The 16,141-nt window shown below is 51.8% G+C and overlaps 10 protein-coding genes across 10 annotated transcripts; 5 read left to right on the forward strand and 5 right to left on the reverse strand.

Moving 5' to 3' along the window:
* Positions 1–175: 175 nt before the first annotated feature.
* On the reverse strand, positions 176–986 carry BDZ99DRAFT_377342 (uncharacterized protein; the record flags this gene model as incomplete). Its single annotated transcript, XM_033715060.1, has 2 exons — positions 176–437; positions 496–986. The coding sequence occupies 2 exons, from the start codon at positions 984–986 to the stop codon at positions 176–178; spliced, it is 753 nt and encodes a 250-aa protein (XP_033583003.1).
* An 813-nt stretch (positions 987–1,799) lies between these two features.
* On the reverse strand, positions 1,800–3,331 carry BDZ99DRAFT_457958 (uncharacterized protein). The gene is made up of 3 exons (XM_033718807.1): positions 2,646–3,331; positions 2,358–2,597; positions 1,800–2,300 (listed from the first exon to the last, which is right to left on the reverse strand). Exons 1-3 carry the CDS (start codon positions 2,898–2,900, stop codon positions 2,136–2,138), a joined length of 660 nt encoding a protein of 219 aa, XP_033583004.1. The 5' UTR covers positions 2,901–3,331; the 3' UTR covers positions 1,800–2,135.
* Positions 3,332–3,683: 352 nt separating this feature from the next.
* BDZ99DRAFT_127488 (uncharacterized protein) lies at positions 3,684–4,030 on the forward strand. The gene has a single exon (XM_033712587.1). It carries the CDS (start codon positions 3,740–3,742, stop codon positions 3,920–3,922), a length of 183 nt encoding a protein of 60 aa, XP_033583005.1. The 5' UTR covers positions 3,684–3,739; the 3' UTR covers positions 3,923–4,030.
* BDZ99DRAFT_505602 (uncharacterized protein) lies at positions 3,715–5,158 on the reverse strand. Its single transcript, XM_033724122.1, has 2 exons — positions 4,436–5,158; positions 3,715–4,344 (listed from the first exon to the last, which is right to left on the reverse strand). The coding sequence occupies exons 1-2, from the start codon at positions 5,062–5,064 to the stop codon at positions 4,140–4,142; spliced, it is 834 nt and encodes a 277-aa protein (XP_033583006.1). The 5' UTR covers positions 5,065–5,158; the 3' UTR covers positions 3,715–4,139.
* Positions 5,159–5,258: 100 nt separating this feature from the next.
* BDZ99DRAFT_432928 (ribosomal protein S8) lies at positions 5,259–6,187 on the forward strand (the record flags this gene model as incomplete). The annotated part of the gene is made up of 3 exons (XM_033717363.1): positions 5,259–5,603; positions 5,657–5,751; positions 5,928–6,187. The coding sequence occupies exons 1-3, from the start codon at positions 5,566–5,568 to the stop codon at positions 6,185–6,187; spliced, it is 393 nt and encodes a 130-aa protein (XP_033583007.1). The 5' UTR covers positions 5,259–5,565.
* A 510-nt stretch (positions 6,188–6,697) lies between these two features.
* BDZ99DRAFT_432933 (phosphoglycerate mutase family protein) lies at positions 6,698–8,212 on the forward strand (the record flags this gene model as incomplete). The annotated part of the gene is made up of 4 exons (XM_033717364.1): positions 6,698–7,059; positions 7,596–7,951; positions 8,021–8,096; positions 8,161–8,212. The coding sequence occupies exons 1-4, from the start codon at positions 6,746–6,748 to the stop codon at positions 8,210–8,212; spliced, it is 798 nt and encodes a 265-aa protein (XP_033583008.1). The 5' UTR covers positions 6,698–6,745.
* Positions 8,213–8,663: 451 nt separating this feature from the next.
* BDZ99DRAFT_484779 (60S ribosomal protein L17) lies at positions 8,664–9,546 on the reverse strand (the record flags this gene model as incomplete). The annotated part of the gene is made up of 4 exons (XM_033722666.1): positions 8,664–8,822; positions 8,902–9,089; positions 9,248–9,461; positions 9,544–9,546. The coding sequence occupies 4 exons, from the start codon at positions 9,544–9,546 to the stop codon at positions 8,664–8,666; spliced, it is 564 nt and encodes a 187-aa protein (XP_033583009.1).
* A 178-nt stretch (positions 9,547–9,724) lies between these two features.
* On the forward strand, positions 9,725–11,367 carry BDZ99DRAFT_406497 (Fibrillarin). Its single transcript, XM_033716453.1, has 5 exons — positions 9,725–10,153; positions 10,292–10,500; positions 10,559–10,626; positions 10,685–10,819; positions 10,869–11,367. Exons 1-5 carry the CDS (start codon positions 9,903–9,905, stop codon positions 11,193–11,195), a joined length of 990 nt encoding a protein of 329 aa, XP_033583010.1. The 5' UTR covers positions 9,725–9,902; the 3' UTR covers positions 11,196–11,367.
* A 482-nt stretch (positions 11,368–11,849) lies between these two features.
* BDZ99DRAFT_127618 (uncharacterized protein) lies at positions 11,850–12,283 on the reverse strand. The gene has a single exon (XM_033712589.1). The coding sequence runs from the start codon at positions 12,115–12,117 to the stop codon at positions 11,896–11,898; it is 222 nt and encodes a 73-aa protein (XP_033583011.1). The 5' UTR covers positions 12,118–12,283; the 3' UTR covers positions 11,850–11,895.
* A 724-nt stretch (positions 12,284–13,007) lies between these two features.
* On the forward strand, positions 13,008–16,125 carry BDZ99DRAFT_457962 (heat shock protein-like protein). The gene has a single exon (XM_033718808.1). The coding sequence runs from the start codon at positions 13,174–13,176 to the stop codon at positions 15,961–15,963; it is 2,790 nt and encodes a 929-aa protein (XP_033583012.1). The 5' UTR covers positions 13,008–13,173; the 3' UTR covers positions 15,964–16,125.
* The last annotated feature ends 16 nt before the right edge of the window (positions 16,126–16,141 follow it).

A 16,141-nucleotide genomic window follows, 5' to 3' on the forward strand; every position in this document is an offset into this window, starting at 1 on the left:
TATACCCCCAACTAATCGTACATATCGCCCATTACCATTAGAACTTGCTTGCCGCGGACACTATGGGACTCGTCGGCATTTGCGTCAAACTATGTGCCCTCCCAAACTCCACGAATGCATAGCGCTGCAAGGAGAAAATCCGCTCAGGCTGCTTTCCTTACTCCACATCATCCCGTTACGCCCTCAGGCTGGGGCATTCCTCGCACTCTGCATACAAGGCTGAGCAAAACTCGCGCACATTGCATTGCTCTGGGTCAGTCGCGACCACGTGGTTCGAAGGACATTGCCAACACCAGTTGCCCTCGTCGTTCCTAGCTAGATGGTTTTCCCCCGGCGACCATGTGTCGAGACTGAACATGATGCGGTTGAAACAAAGCTTGCCGGTATCTTTGAACGCCTGCGAGGCGTGGAACCAGACCCAAAGTGGATTCCATAGCCTGAAGTGGGGTTAGCAAATCTCTTGCAAGGACGACAAGTGAAGTAGGAGCAACGTACGGATCTCCAATAGCGCGAACATGCAAGTTGAGGTCCTCCGCTTTCTCCACACCAGTTAACGTCTCACAGATTTTGTCCCGGAGAGGCCATCCCTGCGGCATGCTGCGAGGGTCGATGGCTCCTAGCATCTTGGATGTTGTGATGAGTCTGAGGTCGCACTTTCGGACGCTGTTGAGTGTCTCTGCTCGGATAGGCCATAGGTTGCGCTTGGTGTGGTTGTTCTGGTCTACAGTAAAACTGAATCTCCCCTTCTTGCAAAGTACATCCATGTACTCCTGGTACACCTGACGGCTCGCGAGCATGATCCAGTTGCTGCTACGTGGTGCCGGGCGTTGAGGTAAGATCCACGAGAGGGAAGAGAGGGCCTTGGCCGGCGATGTCGTCGTCGGGGGGTATGAGGGAGAAGGGTCTTCAATTAGATGCTCGTAGACGATGTCTCGTAGTTCCTGAGGCAATTCAAGAAATCGAAATGGTGTGACTTTGGTTTCCATTCTGTAGGTCCGCACAAGAAAAGGAATAGAAACAACGAGGGCAATGACTAGCGACCCTACAACCACCTGCCACTCTGGCGACATACGTAGCAAGGCCGCCGATGAGGTAGACATAGACTGTGGGCACGATCGGTTACCGATGGCAAAAGTGTGTGATATTTCCGACTCGTCGGTTACGGTAGAGGTCGTGAAGGTGTGTGGGGTCGAAAGGCTTATGAAGACCAAATGTCAGAGGAAACGAGTGACAATGATACCTGATTTTAGTATGCTAGACACCTGAGAGTGAAGATGAATGCAGGAGAAGGCCAGGGTATGAGTGCCTGATATCATTTACGGTTGCCTGGGCTGCGCGGGCTGATCTTCTGCCTCGCGTTCGCACCGCCACACCGCAATACGGACTATTGATGGGGCTGAGCCAGCAAAAGCTGCTGGTAGGTAGATACCTCACTGGGGAGAGCAGCAAATGCCTGGACCGTCACACAGCCGTGTCGTCTAGAGAGTTCGCCGTGGTGAATCGAGATCGCTTTTGCAAACAAAGGCACGTTGTAGCAGGTGACAGTGTGAGTCTTCAGGGGTACGTTGTGAAGGTGGGGTCGCTAGCCGGGGGAGACACATCCTCGAATGAATGGTCAACTTAGCGCCGCTCTTCCAAGATAGCCAGCATGTTTCAGAATCCGTGCAGTGGCATGGCACGCCGTCTCGAGAGGGCGGTCACTGGCCGAACTTTAGAATGCATTTTGCGCTAAGCCTTATTGGAAGTAGCGAAACTTTTGCAGTCATGTCACTTCAGGGCTCGCAGTTGCTCTCCAAGATGCTCGTATCAAAAGGCGTTTAGGTATATTGTTGATCATTAGCCACTTTATGTGGCTCGCAACGTAGGCTATGCATTCGCAAGTATGGAATCTTCAAGACGCTTGCGTCCATTGAGACCGAGAATGGCCCATTACGCCTGCAGACAAGACACGTATGTCTGGAAACCCCATTCGCCCTCCTCATAACATGATGAAACGAGCCGCCTTCAATATGACGACCAAGCAATACCGTGCGATCCTTCGCTCTCGCCCATACGATGCCTACTTAATCCCGGTGAACTGACTTCTAAGCGCTTCTTGAGTTCGCATCGGTCAATAGCACAAGACGAGTATGATTTCAGTACTTCGGCACTTGGCTGGCCATCTCAACGTTGTTCTGGTCCGTCCACTCCTTGCCACGTTGACGGGCAGCCCACTTATCAGCCAGCCATGCCACGATGGAAACACCAAGCGACATGGCTAGTAAAAGGAAGGTCACCAAAGTACCATATATGGCGAATTTCTATTGAGTCGTTAGCTTTGGTGATGCACGAGGCGGCTCGGCAGGGTTTAAGCTTACGCTCTCTGTACACAGCGACTCAAATGCCCCATTACCCATCCCAGATGGTAGACCCATATCTTGTGGCATAGGCTTATCGCTCTTGTACTTGCACGTCCATGTCTGAATTGTGTCAAGCTCGGGCGAGTTATTGTTGAGGATGTGGGCGTAGACGACGGTGCATAGAGTTGCCAATCCTCCTGGGAGGGCGGTTCCTAGGGCGAGAGCTGCGCGGAAAGTATATCGGCTGGCAGGGTTGAACTGGAAATGTCAGCAATGGATGATCTAATATGAGAATGATGTACTTACTCGAGGGACAAGAGCAAAGACTAGGAATATGGCACTCAGCACCATCACAGTTACAGCGGAGCCAATCAAGGCTTTCGCGCCATGGGAGTCGAAGTGTTGGGGCCAAAGTGGCAACCACCAAGGATTGAATGATTGTTGCGTGTTGAAGACGTGAAGAGTGTGTCCTGCTGTCCCAAGAATGGCTACTGACATGCAAAAGCACAATCCAATGAGTACGGCCTGGGCGGCATGGAGGGGGGCGGGGTTGATCTTCATCCTGAAGAAAGATGGAGGAGTTACCGGTAAAGCAAATAAAAAGAATGAAGATTATACGGGTAGGCTCAACCTGGAAGAAACGAATTGAAATGAGCAGGACGTTTGGTGGCTCACCAAACAACGGAAAGACGTTCGACGGATTTACTGAAGCCTCTGAAGTAGTGAAAACGGAGACGGGAACAGCAATGCTTTAAAACAGCAATGGTAGCAATGAAGGTTTCATTTCCTGTCGAACCGCGACCGGGAACAGAAGCCCCGGCTGTTCATCCCCAGGACATATCAGCGCGTAGATAGGTCAAAATAGCGCTGCTTGCAGATGAGGCCTCGAGAGCTTACCATCGATGCAGGTGAAAAGAGCCACTCAAGGGCTTTGTTGGCCTCCCATCACTACGGTGTCCGCGCTCTAACCTCGCCTTGTCGCCCGGTGCGGCCTAGAAAAGGGGACTTAGGCACCGTGGCGGCCGCCAGAGGGTTCACCTACGGCCGATCTCAGAGCGCCTCGAATCATTGCTCGTCGTTAAGGCTTCGGGTGTGCGCCATGCGGGAGCGTCGCGCCCTGGAGGACATGCCGTCCCTGCGGTTCGTGCACAGAATGTATTTCTGGCCCCGGCCGTCGATCTAGCCAGGTGCAGGCGCTTGGAACAGAGTTGGAACAGAGTTGGATTCACGTCGTCTGGAGCGTGATTCGGCAGACGTGGGCGCTTACAGCAAACACCTTGGATTGGTGCGCCAAAAACTTGCACGTGTGAACCGACAAAGATTATCCTGAATAGAATTAAACTTGCAGTCTGTGAGTCTTCATCGCGCTTTTTTTGAACGTTGATGAATGCTATGAGGTTATGATGTGCTATTTCTGGCTACAAATAAACGAGCTCGCCGCTTTCCTGAGGATGAAGATTTGTTCCTGCTGGAGCATTTTAATAATCGGCAGCCTTGCAATCTTGCAATATGCCCGGGCAAACAGTCTATTCAAAGCATCACAATCTGTATGTGTGGGACCAGGAACAAGTTGCATGACTTGAATTCCGTGCCCTGCCCTAGAGATGGGGGCAATTTTGGATAGTTCAGTATGTGTTGCTAACAAGTCTGGATCGAGGATACCCTTTCATCCCTCTATTTTACTCCAGGGTGGCGGGGCGCCTCGAGAGATGCCGCAACCTGAAGGAGTGATATCAAGTTGATCGCTCAGCTCGACGACATGCTAGTGATGTTATCGTCGCCGTGGATTGTGGTATCTTCTCATGAAATTTGGCTTGACAGGCCCCCTCCACTACCGCCAATACCCCATCTCCGCCGTGGAGGCGCTTGCGACGCAGGCGATTTGCCCTTCTTTGCTACTTGTAGAGGGTTTGCTGCCTCCCATTTCTCATCTTCTTTGTATGCTGCTATCGCTAGTTCTAGGTCGTAGTCTGATTGCTTGAGATAGAGAAGAGCGATGTCATATCTGTAATTTGGAGCAACACTCCGCGTTGGTTAGCCAAGCTGCATCAGAACACGCATACATACGACCAAATCAAGACATGGAGAACACTTACTCCGCTACTTTACAAGCGACCATCCATTTTCTCACTTTACCTTTCCTACTTTCTTCCTCCTCTCCTTCAAGCGGACGAGGACTCAGACTCACCCCGCCTTTGTAGAACTCGCCCGGGATGAGGACAGTGCGACGAGCCGCCAGCAGATGATCTGCATACAATCCATTTGTGGTTCTCAGAGCTCCAGCAGGTACCCCATATCGCAATGACAGCGACGCGATCGTATCGTTCGAAGGATCAATGAAATGTAGGACATCTGGCGCGTGCTCATCTGAGCTCCCAGACTTCTCAGACGGTGGGTGTATAGCATTAAGTACGGAATATGCAGGTAGCTCCTCCTGAATTGATTGGCCTGCCCGTGCGGATTGAGAAAGTTCGGGAGACGTCGGTGGCGAGTATGGAGGCGGATCGCGCAGTCCTTGGGGCAGAGAGGTGGGTACTATAGACACTTGGCAATAGGGACAGTACGTGCTGAAGCGCGCATTATCAGTAATACATCGAGCGCAGATAGCGCGATTACAGCACTCGAGCCGACGTTCGTAGAGAGCTGGCTTCTCTGTCTTCTCGTCGTATGTAGGAGGGATAGACGATAGGAATGCTGCGCAAGTGCAGCATGCTTCTGACGACATATTAAAGAATGAATCTAAAGGGTATAGATAAATGTACAATGCAGGAGGATGGAAGGAAATGAGGGCTTGCTATCTACGAAGACGAAGATGCGGCGATATCTCGCGCGTCATGAACGAGAGAGGACGGCTTACATAACTTTATGCCCGATCCATAAATGCACGGCCCCACTCGGGATATTTCGCACTAGCGAGGACCGCCCACACCAGAATTTCAGCTCCAACATTCCCGACTCCACGCCCATCGCCATCACCAACTTCAGAGGTATGTACGTATCACCCTCGCACCCGAGTGCCCTCAGGTAGCCATGGAGAGCAATCGCCTGCTTGTCTGTCTCCGCGCGGACTTGCAGTCGATACGCGCCTCTATCACGACATGAGCTGAAGAACCCTTTCGGGCTCGACCCGGGGGCACTCTCAAGCTCAGGCTTCTGATGGCTAATTCCAATCGTGGTACAGACACCTCAATCCGCATCTTGCCGTTTGAGCTCTCGATCCGCAATCATGGTCAAGACTTCCGTTCTCAACGATGCGCTAAATGCGTAAGTGTCCCACCTGGCATGCGATTCGAGGTCACGAACTGACAGGCGAGCAGCATCAACAACGCCGAGAAGACTGGAAAGCGCCAGGTCCTCATCCGACCCAGCTCCAAGGTCATCATCAAGTTCCTCACGGTGATGCAAAAGCACGGTACGTGGAGCGATTTCTTTTCCCTTCGGACTGATAACGAGGCAATGGTTTTGATTCTCCTACGACCTTTGCCCTTTAAGTGTCCGATAGATTGTGACGAAGATCTTACACGTTCTCTGACTTTTTCTGACGTGCAACGTTTAATCTTACGCAACATACTGACATCTTTGATGCAGGCTACATCTCCGACTTCGAGGAAGTCGATGACCACCGCAACGGCAAGATCGTCATCTCGCTCAACGGCAGGATCAACAAGACCGGTGTCATCAGCCCCCGATACAACGTCCAGCTCCGCGATCTCGAAAAGTGGATCGTCAAGCTGCTGCCATCCCGTCAATTCGGATGCATCATCCTCACCACCTCCGCCGGCATCATGGACCACGAAGAGGCCAGGAGGAAGCATGTGTCTGGAAAGATTCTTGGTTTCTTCTACTAGATATCTACTACAAAATGGGGTACGATGGAGTGGGGTATACCACACCAGGCTTTGGGTCTGAACAGGAAGTAGCACTTTTGAAGTCTATACAATACAAGGATTCATCTATATAATCTATTCCTCTGTGCATCATCCCTGAATTGTGAACTCTTAGAATGCTTGTGGTTTTGTGGAGTAAACGGCTGTCTCAGTCACTACTTTAAAAGTTTACTGATTGGTAGCAAATACACTTCGCCCACCAATCAAAAAGTTCATGTCTCTAAAGCCATGACCCTTGCCATGAACTCTGTGGAGACGTGATCAGCTACTTCGTAGATGTCTTTGTTCACACGCTATTGTAGTTTCCGTAGCCCATTCGCCGAGTGAGGGTTTTTAGCAGAATCTCTAAAAACACCGGCCCATTCCTGAGGACAGTTCAAAAGCCAAGAGCATCTTCCATTTGCCGAGGCTTGTCCAGTTCACACGCCAAATTCAGCCAGTCCCAAACGTGATGTGCGGGCGCTTTGGGAACCTCCATCGCAACTACACCTCCACCTCTCCTCTTCTACGCATAGAAAGATGGTGCTCGAAACCATCTATGTCCTCCGGCACGCCAACAGGGTCCATTACAACCTCGACTCGAGAACGGGCGTCTACAGCTCAGCTTACGGCATCGCAAACCCCACTGGCTTGGGCAATGATCCCGTTCTAGCAGCGCACGGCGTCGAACAGTCTATAGAGTTTGCGAACCATGTCTTACAGCTCGACCCGCCAGTAGATATCATCTACTCCAGCCCGTTTTATCGATGCCTGCAAACGCTCACTCCGGCGCTTGAAACGATATTTGCGCAGCGGAAAGAGTTTCCTTTAGTGAGAGTGGAGAATGGAATTGGGTATTAACTATTTTCTTTGCTGGAAAGATAATTTGACGCCGCTCTTTGGGACTTTGCCATCTTCTGAGATTTGGTTTAGTCGAGCCCAGATTTCAAGATCAGTTTCTCCAATGCTTTGCCTAAACCAGACATTCCCGACGGCGTCGAGATGGCAGCTGGGAGAGGATTTTACTTTTGATTCCACAAGCACACGACTGCAATGGCGCAATGGAGACCATTCCATGAATAGTTGCAATGCTGCGAGTGGATCTTCATTGCAGTTGCGGGTGTAGAGTCTGACACTCCCCCTCATCGAAGTGCTGCATATTGTAGTCACGTGGGGCTAGCATTTACAACGATATCGTTCCCTTACCATTTCAAGCCCATCGAAACGTAATAAACACATTTCATGGGTAGACCGAAGGCCGAGATCAACTCTACATCCTGCTAAACCAAATCCTGAGGATGTCAAACTTTCACAGAGCGGCCAAACTCCTACCTTCACCCCACAACACCAGTCTACAGAACCCAAGCTAACACCGTTCTCCCCCTAATAGAGAGTTCTTCGGCCGCGCCCACTTCCACCACCCCTCCCCAGCGCCCCCTTCCGTCCTCTTAAGCCACTTTCCCAGCATCGATCCAACTTACACCCCCATCATCACCCCAGCTACAAACGGTGAGACCATCCCCGGCCTACACGACCGCCTCGCATACGCCCTCTACCGCATGATTATGGAGCTCGACGACCATCCCGCGAAGCCGCGCTCCGTGCTAATATGCTCGCACGCCGCGACCATCATCGCCGTCGGCCGCGTGCTGACGGGACGGATGCCGGAGAACGAATCAGAACACGACTTCGACGCTTTCACGTGCGGGCTGTCGAAGTTTAATCGGAGGGTGAGGAGTCCTGTGAGTGTGGAGAGGGATGTGTGGGATCCGGCGAAGCCTGATCGGATTCCGGATGTTGAGTGGAGGACGGAAGGGGGAGTGGTGGGGGGTTGGGACTGCGAGTTGAATAGCGACTGCAGTTTTCTTGCTGGCGGGCAGGAGTATGGATGGTGAGTTCTGATGGCCCCTTTCGTGGACGTTGTTATGCTTGGTGTTGTGTTGACGCTCTAATAGGCATTTCAACGGAGACGAATCGTTCATAGATGATAAGAAGTCGATGCTATAAGGAAGATAAAAGATGGGATTTCGCTCAGACTTGACAGAAAGGATAGTTTCAAAACCTAGACGCATGATTAGACCTACGCTATGGACGCATAGGGAGCTTGAGATGTTCCCTTCGAGAGCCCATAGTGGTGAGGCCAATATATAAACCTGCCCTCTCCGGAGCTTGAAAATAGATGTTCGGTTTTCCGATGCTGAAAGTAATCATATAGTCTCTCTCTGGAGCTAGGTTATCGGCCTACGCGTGATGCACGTAGCACGGTCAGTGTGACATTTTGGGTTCCAATAATTGTCGGCGAAAAACCGTCTACTTGATTTCATAGACCTATGCAGAGACACGATGGAAGTATGGAAATTTGTTCTGCTGCAAAGAGGTAGACTCCTATAGCCCTCATGATACCGGGTAACCATTTTCTCCACCATGCTTATTGAACCTTCACCAATCCTCTCCCTCTTCACGCAGCGGTGATGGCCCTGCGGGTGCGTGCACCACGCTGCCTCGAGTTCAAGCGGGCTTGCTCGCGGCCAACAACCTCTGGAGACTTTTGGACGACCTCCTCGCCCTCGGTAAGGATCAGCTCAATGTGGCAGGGGTTGGACATGTAGGGGTTGATCTGGTTGTATTGTCAGTGATCGTTCTCTTCATTGAGTGTCGTGTGTCGCAAATGATGAAGGATTGATGATGCCACGTACTCTGCCGTGAGCACGGTAAGTGCGTCTCCGCTGCTTGGGGGCCTGGTTGACTTGGATGTGCTTGACCTGGAGGTTGCTGGTATCGAGACCCTTGGTGTCGGCGTTGGCTTCGGCGTTCTTGAGCAGACCGAGAAGGAACTCGGCGGACTTGACAGGCCAGCGGGCCTTGGAGACACCGAACTGCTTGCCTGTGGATTTACGTCAGTTCTGTGTTTTGATATCCCTCCATCTTCGTCGCCTCTCCAATGCCAATCCTGAATATCGCAGCCCCAGTGCATTTATCCACGCCCACTCCTCTCGTGATTCCCGGTGATTGCGTAGCTTCTCGAGAAGGGTGCCGACTCACCCTGTGCGCTTCGTCCAGTGCTTCCAGCATACCGCCTCATGGGCACGGCCTCCTTGTGCTCAATCACATTCTCGAGGTAGGCAATGGCGCGGGGCAACTTCCAGCCATTGATCGCCTGGGCAGTTTCCCGGGTGTTCTTGAAGGAGACGCGCAGGTAGGAGCCGCGGGCGCGAGCGGACTTCGCGTTGTCGATACTGGTAGCTGCGTATCGGACCTGGGGGGACTAAAGTCAGCACAAATTCATTGCAGAGAGTAGCGCTTCTGATTTATATCATCAAGCAGACGGGGGGCCATACCATGATGGCGGTTGGTGGAGTCCTGGTTGATGCGATCTCGTGTCGTCGAGAAATTGTAAAAGAGAGAGTGTGCCTTCCGGGCTCGTTAAGCGATCTTGGCGCGCTAAGCCCGAAAAATAAGCTTGGGCCTTTTTTCGCAAGAAAATCACATCGAGAACTTTCACATCCATCCCATCGCCATCCCGTCGCTCGCCCACCACGCTTTGCACGAGACTAACGCCTCGTGAACTCAGCGAGCTAACATATGCGACAGGACTAAGGCAAGCTTTTTTTCCAGCAAAATCCTCCGACTTGCGACTCCTTCTGACTGCTACCAGTCGCATACCGAGCTTCACAACTTTCCGAGCTAGCAACTAGACATGGCCTTTACACCCAGAGGAGACCGCGGCGGCCGCGGAGGCGGACGAGGTGGATTTGGCGACCGAGGTGGCAGAGGTGGATTTGGAGACCGCGGTGGCAGAGGCGGCTCCCGAGGCGGTTTCGGCGATCGCGGCCGTGGTGCTCCTAGAGGACGAGGAGCTCCTCGTGGACGTGGTGGATTCGGAGACCGTGGCGGCAGAGGCGGCCGTGGTGGCGCCCGAGGAGGTGCTGCTGGAGCAAAGGGTGGACAGTAAGTTGCACCTCATTCTGTTGGAATTATATTGCGATAGTAGCGGACCATTTCCTCTGGAAGCTGGTTCCTATTTCGTAGCATGGGAAGCCTAGTCACGGAAAGGCTTCAGGCTTCAATTTCTAACACAGACCACAGGAAGGTCATTATCGAACCCCATAGGCACGCTGGTGTCTTCGTCGCCCGCGGAAAGGAAGACTTGCTCGTTACCAAGAACTTGACCCCGGGCGAGAGTGTGTACGGCGAGAAGCGCATCACAGTTCCGAGCTCAGACAATGCCGTGGCGGCGAATGGTGATGCTGCACCGCCAACGAGCACCGAGTACCGTGTCTGGAATCCCTTCCGAAGTACGAGACAACCCCACGCATTCCGTCTCGAAAGATATTTCTCTGACGCGTTATCTAGGCAAGCTTGCGGCCGGTATCTTGGGTGGTATTGAAAACATCTACATGAAGCCAGGCTCGAAAGTTCTGGTATGTCAAGACCTATACTGAACTGAATGGTGCGATCAAGTTGCTAATCATTTTCTAGTACCTCGGTGCAGCCAGCGGAACTAGTGTTTCTCACGTCGCTGATATCGTCGGACCAAAGGGTACTGTCTTCGCCGTCGAGTTCTCCCACAGGTCTGGACGTGATCTGATCAATATGGCCACACACCGAACCAACGTATGTTGTCTTGTCAAATAACGAAGAGATCTTTCTAACAGAGTCTTAGGTTATCCCCATCATTGAGGACGCCCGTCACCCCTTGAAGTACCGCATGCTCGTTTCTATGGTCGACTGTATCTTCGCCGACGTTGCCCAGCCTGATCAAGCCCGTATCGTTGGCCTCAACGCCCACTTGTTCCTCAAAGTCGGCGGAGGAGTGATTGTTTCCATCAAAGCCAACTGTATCGACTCTACTGCCGCCCCTGAGGCTGTGTTCGCTCGCGAGGTCACCAAGCTCCGTGAGGAGAGAATCAAGCCAAAGGAGCAGCTTACCCTGGAGCCTTTCGAGCGTGACCACGCAATGGTGTGCGGTATCTACCAGAGGGCTGCCTAGGCGCGTCGTATCGAGTTGTCATGAGTTTTTGCTGGTCTTGATGCTACAGGTTGGCTAAGTGTGGTTCACGAACGGCTTCTGACTGATCCAGAGGAAAGGTGCAGAGATTTGGCAGGTTCTGTAGTCTCTGTAAATAAGGCTCATGGCGTTACTGGGCGCCCTGGATACAGGGTAAAAACTAGGTCAATTTCAATTTCATTCAACTTCGAAAAACATGCAGTCTAACTCTCCTGCTTCACTCACCGTTGACAGAGATGAATTAGCTAACCTCGTGATTCTCATGGTTGTCAACCGCCGTGCAGACGACGGATTACTTTAATTCATGAAAACGTACATCTTTCTAGAGATAGCCGGCAATTTGTTCAAATGCGAAATTGCCGATGTGCAAGTTACCATCCTTGATGGCTGCCTCCATCACAAGCGTCCTTATCAAACTTGCAACTCGAGCTTCGTTAAACTTAGGATCTCTATTGCATGATAGGCGACAGCAACCTTGGATCTGAGCAGGGTGATCTTTGGAGGCTCGCTGAAATTGAGCTTGCGCATTGGACGAGGAGCATCGTCCGTCTAGAACCGCTGCAGCTTGACGGGCGACTCTAGCTCCGTCTAGTGCCGCCATCTGCAACAAGTTCATGCTTTGTGTGTTCATACCAAGCCCTTATGTTTTGTGTCGACCATTGCTAGTCAATGGAGTCGGTCATCAGTGAACAAAGTGTACTTGAGCAGTGTCCGATGAAGCTTGCCCAGTGCTCCTTGGTCCTGATGTTCTTGACCACAGCTCCTTTCTAGGAGTACGGGAGTCTTTCATAAGAGATCCCTTGATCACCCAGCGTGGAACAGTATTGAGGGCAAGGCCGGTAGTAGAGTCGAGTACGCCTAGAAAGCAAGTACAACACCTCGTCATACATATGTGTACACACATTTCCACTGCTTGTAGCACTTCAATGTACCGATACAAATTTGGCGGAACGGGTCACATGCTTAGTCTATGTACACTGTCCTGCCGCTGTCTGACGTGACCTCGCGAATTGACCAATATATTGAAATAGATTATGTCTGTCTCATTCGTGTTTTGAGGCAGAGGCAAGAAAGTATATGCAATGTCATGATGAAGCATTGGCGCGATGGGATTCTAGATATCTGAAGAAGTTGGACGCAATGTCTTGAACTGGTAGCTCTTGGCACTTGCAGGTGTGGAGCACAGAGAAATTCCAAACAGTTTGAATACAGTTCTAAATACAGTCTCGACATGTTCTAAACACATGACTCGGGAATAAAGGGTCTCGGTTCCATGCGGAAGGAGCCAATGCTGACTGCTACCGAGCAGTACGTCAGAGTGAGTAACGGCGAAAAGAGTGTGGAGTTGGACTTGGACTTGACCCCGGACGTTGGGCGACGAAAACTTGTTGGTGTCTCGAAAAATGATCTGAGCCTACAAAGGGTGCGGCCGAGTGCATATTCATGACCCCACCAGCTACGCGAGGCGAGGAACATCAAAACGACCGCAAACGAGTCACTTCTCAGTTCTCTATCTCGGCCATACGACAAGTTATTAAGTCGCGGAGAAGAGGAATAGTTGTGTTGAGGCGTAAATGTTACAATTCCGAAAAAAGGAAATTTATTGTGCTGTTGGTGTTGATGCACGGCTGTGTTCTGGTTTTTGGTGGACGGCTTATGTAAGGTGAATATGCACTCGGCCGCACCCTTTGTAAGCCGTCTCCACCCTGAGGGTTAGGTGGTGACGTAGATCCAATGGTGGAGGGGCACAAGGCTAGAGAACATACGAGAAGCTTCGAGCCGCGACTCACAACAGCGCGACATCTCGCGACCCTTCGAACATCTCACGTTGTTGGGCACCGACGACTATATATTTCTGCCTTCTTTTACTTGTTTGCTCCTTCCTTCTGCTACAGACAAACACAACCTCACTTACACTTGCCTGATTTGAACAGTCGAGTCACTCACGACATTCCACATCATGGCGTCCAAGATGGAGTTCACTGACCGAGCGTCGAAGGCACTTGGAGATGCCAGCGACTTAGCCACTCAGTACGCCCATTCACAACTTCAACCGATCCATTTGGCCGTGGCTCTCATAGATCCGCCGCCGGATCTGAGTAAGGACCAGCAAAACAACACCGGCCACGATACACACTCCCAAGCCTCAGCTCCCTTGTTCAGACAAGTTGTTGAACGCGCTCATGGCGACCCACAACTCTTAGACCGAGCCCTCAAGAAGAGCCTCGTCAGGCTGCCCTCACAAGATCCTCCTCCAGAGAGTGTTTCCATGGCACCAAGCTTCTCGAAGTTGCTTCGATCAGCAAACGAGCTGAGCAAGACTCAAAAGGACAGCTACATTGCTGTGGACCATTTGATCCAGGCATTGGTTCAGGAACCAGCCATTCAAAGGTGTCTGGCCGAAGCCAACATTCCCAAACCCAAGATGATCGACGAGGCCATACAACAAATTCGGGGGACGAAGCGGGTGGACTCCAAGACGGCCGACTCGGAGCAGGAGAACGAGAACCTCAAGAAATTCACAATTGATATGACGGCGATGGCCCGAGACGGCAAAATCGACCCCGTCATTGGCCGAGAGGAGGAAATTCGACGAGTCATCCGCATTCTCTCCCGGCGAACCAAGAACAACCCAGTCTTGATCGGAGAGCCTGGTGTCGGCAAAACCACCGTTGTCGAAGGCCTAGCTCGCCGCATTGTCGACGCCGATGTGCCCGCCAATCTTGCAGCATGCAGACTGCTATCACTCGACGTCGGCGCATTGGTGGCTGGAAGCAAATACCGGGGTGAATTCGAGGAGCGGATGAAGGGTGTCCTGAAAGAAATTGAGGAGTCGAAAGAGATGATTGTTCTCTTTGTGGACGAAATGCATCTCTTGATGGGTGCTGGAGGAACCGGAGAGGGAGGTATGGATGCTGCCAATCTGCTCAAGCCCATGCTTGCTCGCGGTCAGCTTCACTGCATCGGTGCAACGACCCTCAGCGAATACCGCAAATACATCGAGAAAGACGCAGCTTTCGAACGACGTTTCCAACAGGTTCTTGTCAAAGAGCCTTCGATCCCAGAAACGGTTTCAATTCTACGTGGTTTGAAGGAGCGATACGAAACACATCACGGTGTCACCATTCTGGACGGCGCTATTGTTGCTGCCGCTACACTAGCTGCGCGGTATCTCACTCAACGTCGTCTCCCCGATTCTGCGGTCGATCTCATTGACGAAGCCGCTGCCGCCGTACGCGTTACGCGAGAATCTCAACCAGAGGCCCTCGACAATCTCGACCGGAAACTCCGCCAACTTCAAATTGAGATCCACGCTCTCGGTCGTGAGAAGACTGACGATGCCAAGGCTCGCCTTCGGGAAGCCGTAGCAGAGGCTGCCAACGTCGAAGAAGAGCTGAAGCCTCTACGCGAAAAGTACGAAAGCGAAAAGCTACGCGGCAAGGAGATCCAAGAAGCAAAGGTGAAGCTTGACTCCCTCAAGACCAAACTGGCCGAAGCAGAGCGTATCCGCGATCTACAGACTGCCTCCGACTTGAAGTACTACGCCATTCCCGATGTTGAAGCACGGATAGGACAACTCGAAGCAGAAAAAGCGAGGGCAGATCAAGAAATGTACAACCGTAGAGGGAGCGGTCCGGGAGAAGCAATGCTTACCGATTCCGTGGGCCCTGATCAAATCAACGAGATCGTCGCAAGATGGACAGGCATTCCAGTGACGAGGCTCAGGACAACCGAAAAGGAAAAGCTGCTCAACATGGAAAAGGTCCTAAGTCACATCGTCATTGGCCAGAAAGAGGCTGTTTCATCAGTGTCTAATGCCATCCGACTCCAGAGGTCAGGTCTCGCAAATCCAAACCAACCGCCAAGCTTCCTGTTTTGTGGCCCATCGGGTACAGGAAAGACGCTCCTCACCAAAGCTCTCGCCGAGTTCTTATTTGATGATCCTAAGTCGATGATTCGGTTTGATATGTCCGAATATCAGGAACGTCATTCACTGAGCCGAATGATCGGTGCTCCTCCAGGGTATGTCGGTCACGATGCTGGCGGGCAGCTTACTGAGGCGCTCCGACGAAAGCCATTTTCAATCCTACTGTTCGATGAAGTTGAGAAGGCGGCGAAGGAAGTCCTCACTGTCCTCCTACAGCTCATGGATGACGGACGTATCACCGATGGCCAAGGCAGAGTCGTCGATGCGAAGAACTGTATCGTCGTCATGACATCCAACCTTGGTGCCGAATACCTAGCCAGGCCGAACTCACCAGACGGGAAGATCGACCCAACGACAAGAGAGATGGTCATGACTGCGCTACGGAACTACTTCCTACCCGAATTTCTGAATCGTATCTCAAGCACCGTCATATTCAATCGCCTTACAAAGAGGGAGATCCGCAAGATTGTCGATGTGCGGATGGTCGAGATCCAGAAGCGTTTGAGCTCTAACGGTCGCAATGTTAGGATCGATATGACGGAAGAGGTCAAAGACTACCTGGGCAGTGCTGGATACTCTCCAGCGTACGGTGCTCGGCCACTTGCTCGGTTGATCGAGAAGGAGGTGCTCAACCGCATGGCCGTCCTGATCCTTCGTGGAAGTATCAAAGATGGAGAAACGGCGCATGTGGTGCTGGAGGATGGCCATATCCATGTGCTTCCGAATCACACGGACAGCGAGATGTCCGAGGACAGCGAAATGTATGACGAAGACGACCCGATGGTTGACCTCGATGATGGCCAGGAAGATCTCTATGATTAGAGGGCTTGGAGGTGATGCATGGCGAGCGTCACGGGAGTTAGTATAGGGATTAAGCGATTGGTCATTTGGGCTTCCTTTGGGTGTTATTAGGACGAATTATGAATGAAAAAAAGGAGGTTTTATGGGACGGGTATCATGACATGATACCGATGCATTGTATAGTAATACGACTTTCTGT

Source organism: Mytilinidion resinicola, assembly GCF_010093595.1.
Source record: "Mytilinidion resinicola strain CBS 304.34 unplaced genomic scaffold BDZ99scaffold_2, whole genome shotgun sequence".
Taxonomy (NCBI): Eukaryota; Fungi; Ascomycota; class Dothideomycetes; order Mytilinidiales; family Mytilinidiaceae; genus Mytilinidion; species Mytilinidion resinicola.

What these genes read in the sequence shown, in the direction of transcription:
- BDZ99DRAFT_127488 (XM_033712587.1), top strand. Translation starts at nt 3,740, where the DNA reads ATGATGTGCTATTTCTGGCTACAAATAAACGAGCTCGCCGCTTTCCTG.
- BDZ99DRAFT_406497 (XM_033716453.1), top strand. Translation starts at nt 9,903, where the DNA reads ATGGCCTTTACACCCAGAGGAGACCGCGGCGGCCGCGGAGGCGGACGA. An exon ending in AGCCAGGCTCGAAAGTTCTG is followed by an intron (nt 10,627 to 10,684) that starts GTATGTCAAGAC and finishes ATCATTTTCTAG; the next exon opens with TACCTCGGTGCAGCCAGCGG. An exon ending in TGGCCACACACCGAACCAAC is followed by an intron (nt 10,820 to 10,868) that starts GTATGTTGTCTT and finishes ACAGAGTCTTAG; the next exon opens with GTTATCCCCATCATTGAGGA.
- BDZ99DRAFT_457958 (XM_033718807.1), bottom strand. Translation starts at nt 2,900, where the DNA reads ATGAAGATCAACCCCGCCCCCCTCCATGCCGCCCAGGCCGTACTCATT. An exon ending in TCTTTGCTCTTGTCCCTCGA is followed by an intron (nt 2,598 to 2,645) that starts GTAAGTACATCA and finishes TGACATTTCCAG; the next exon opens with TTCAACCCTGCCAGCCGATA. An exon ending in AGTCGCTGTGTACAGAGAGC is followed by an intron (nt 2,301 to 2,357) that starts GTAAGCTTAAAC and finishes ACGACTCAATAG; the next exon opens with AAATTCGCCATATATGGTAC.
- BDZ99DRAFT_505602 (XM_033724122.1), bottom strand. Translation starts at nt 5,064, where the DNA reads ATGTCGTCAGAAGCATGCTGCACTTGCGCAGCATTCCTATCGTCTATC. An exon ending in GTCGCTTGTAAAGTAGCGGA is followed by an intron (nt 4,345 to 4,435) that starts GTAAGTGTTCTC and finishes TCCAAATTACAG; the next exon opens with ATATGACATCGCTCTTCTCT.
- BDZ99DRAFT_457962 (XM_033718808.1), top strand. Translation starts at nt 13,174, where the DNA reads ATGGCGTCCAAGATGGAGTTCACTGACCGAGCGTCGAAGGCACTTGGA.
- BDZ99DRAFT_127618 (XM_033712589.1), bottom strand. Translation starts at nt 12,117, where the DNA reads ATGTGTGTACACATATGTATGACGAGGTGTTGTACTTGCTTTCTAGGC.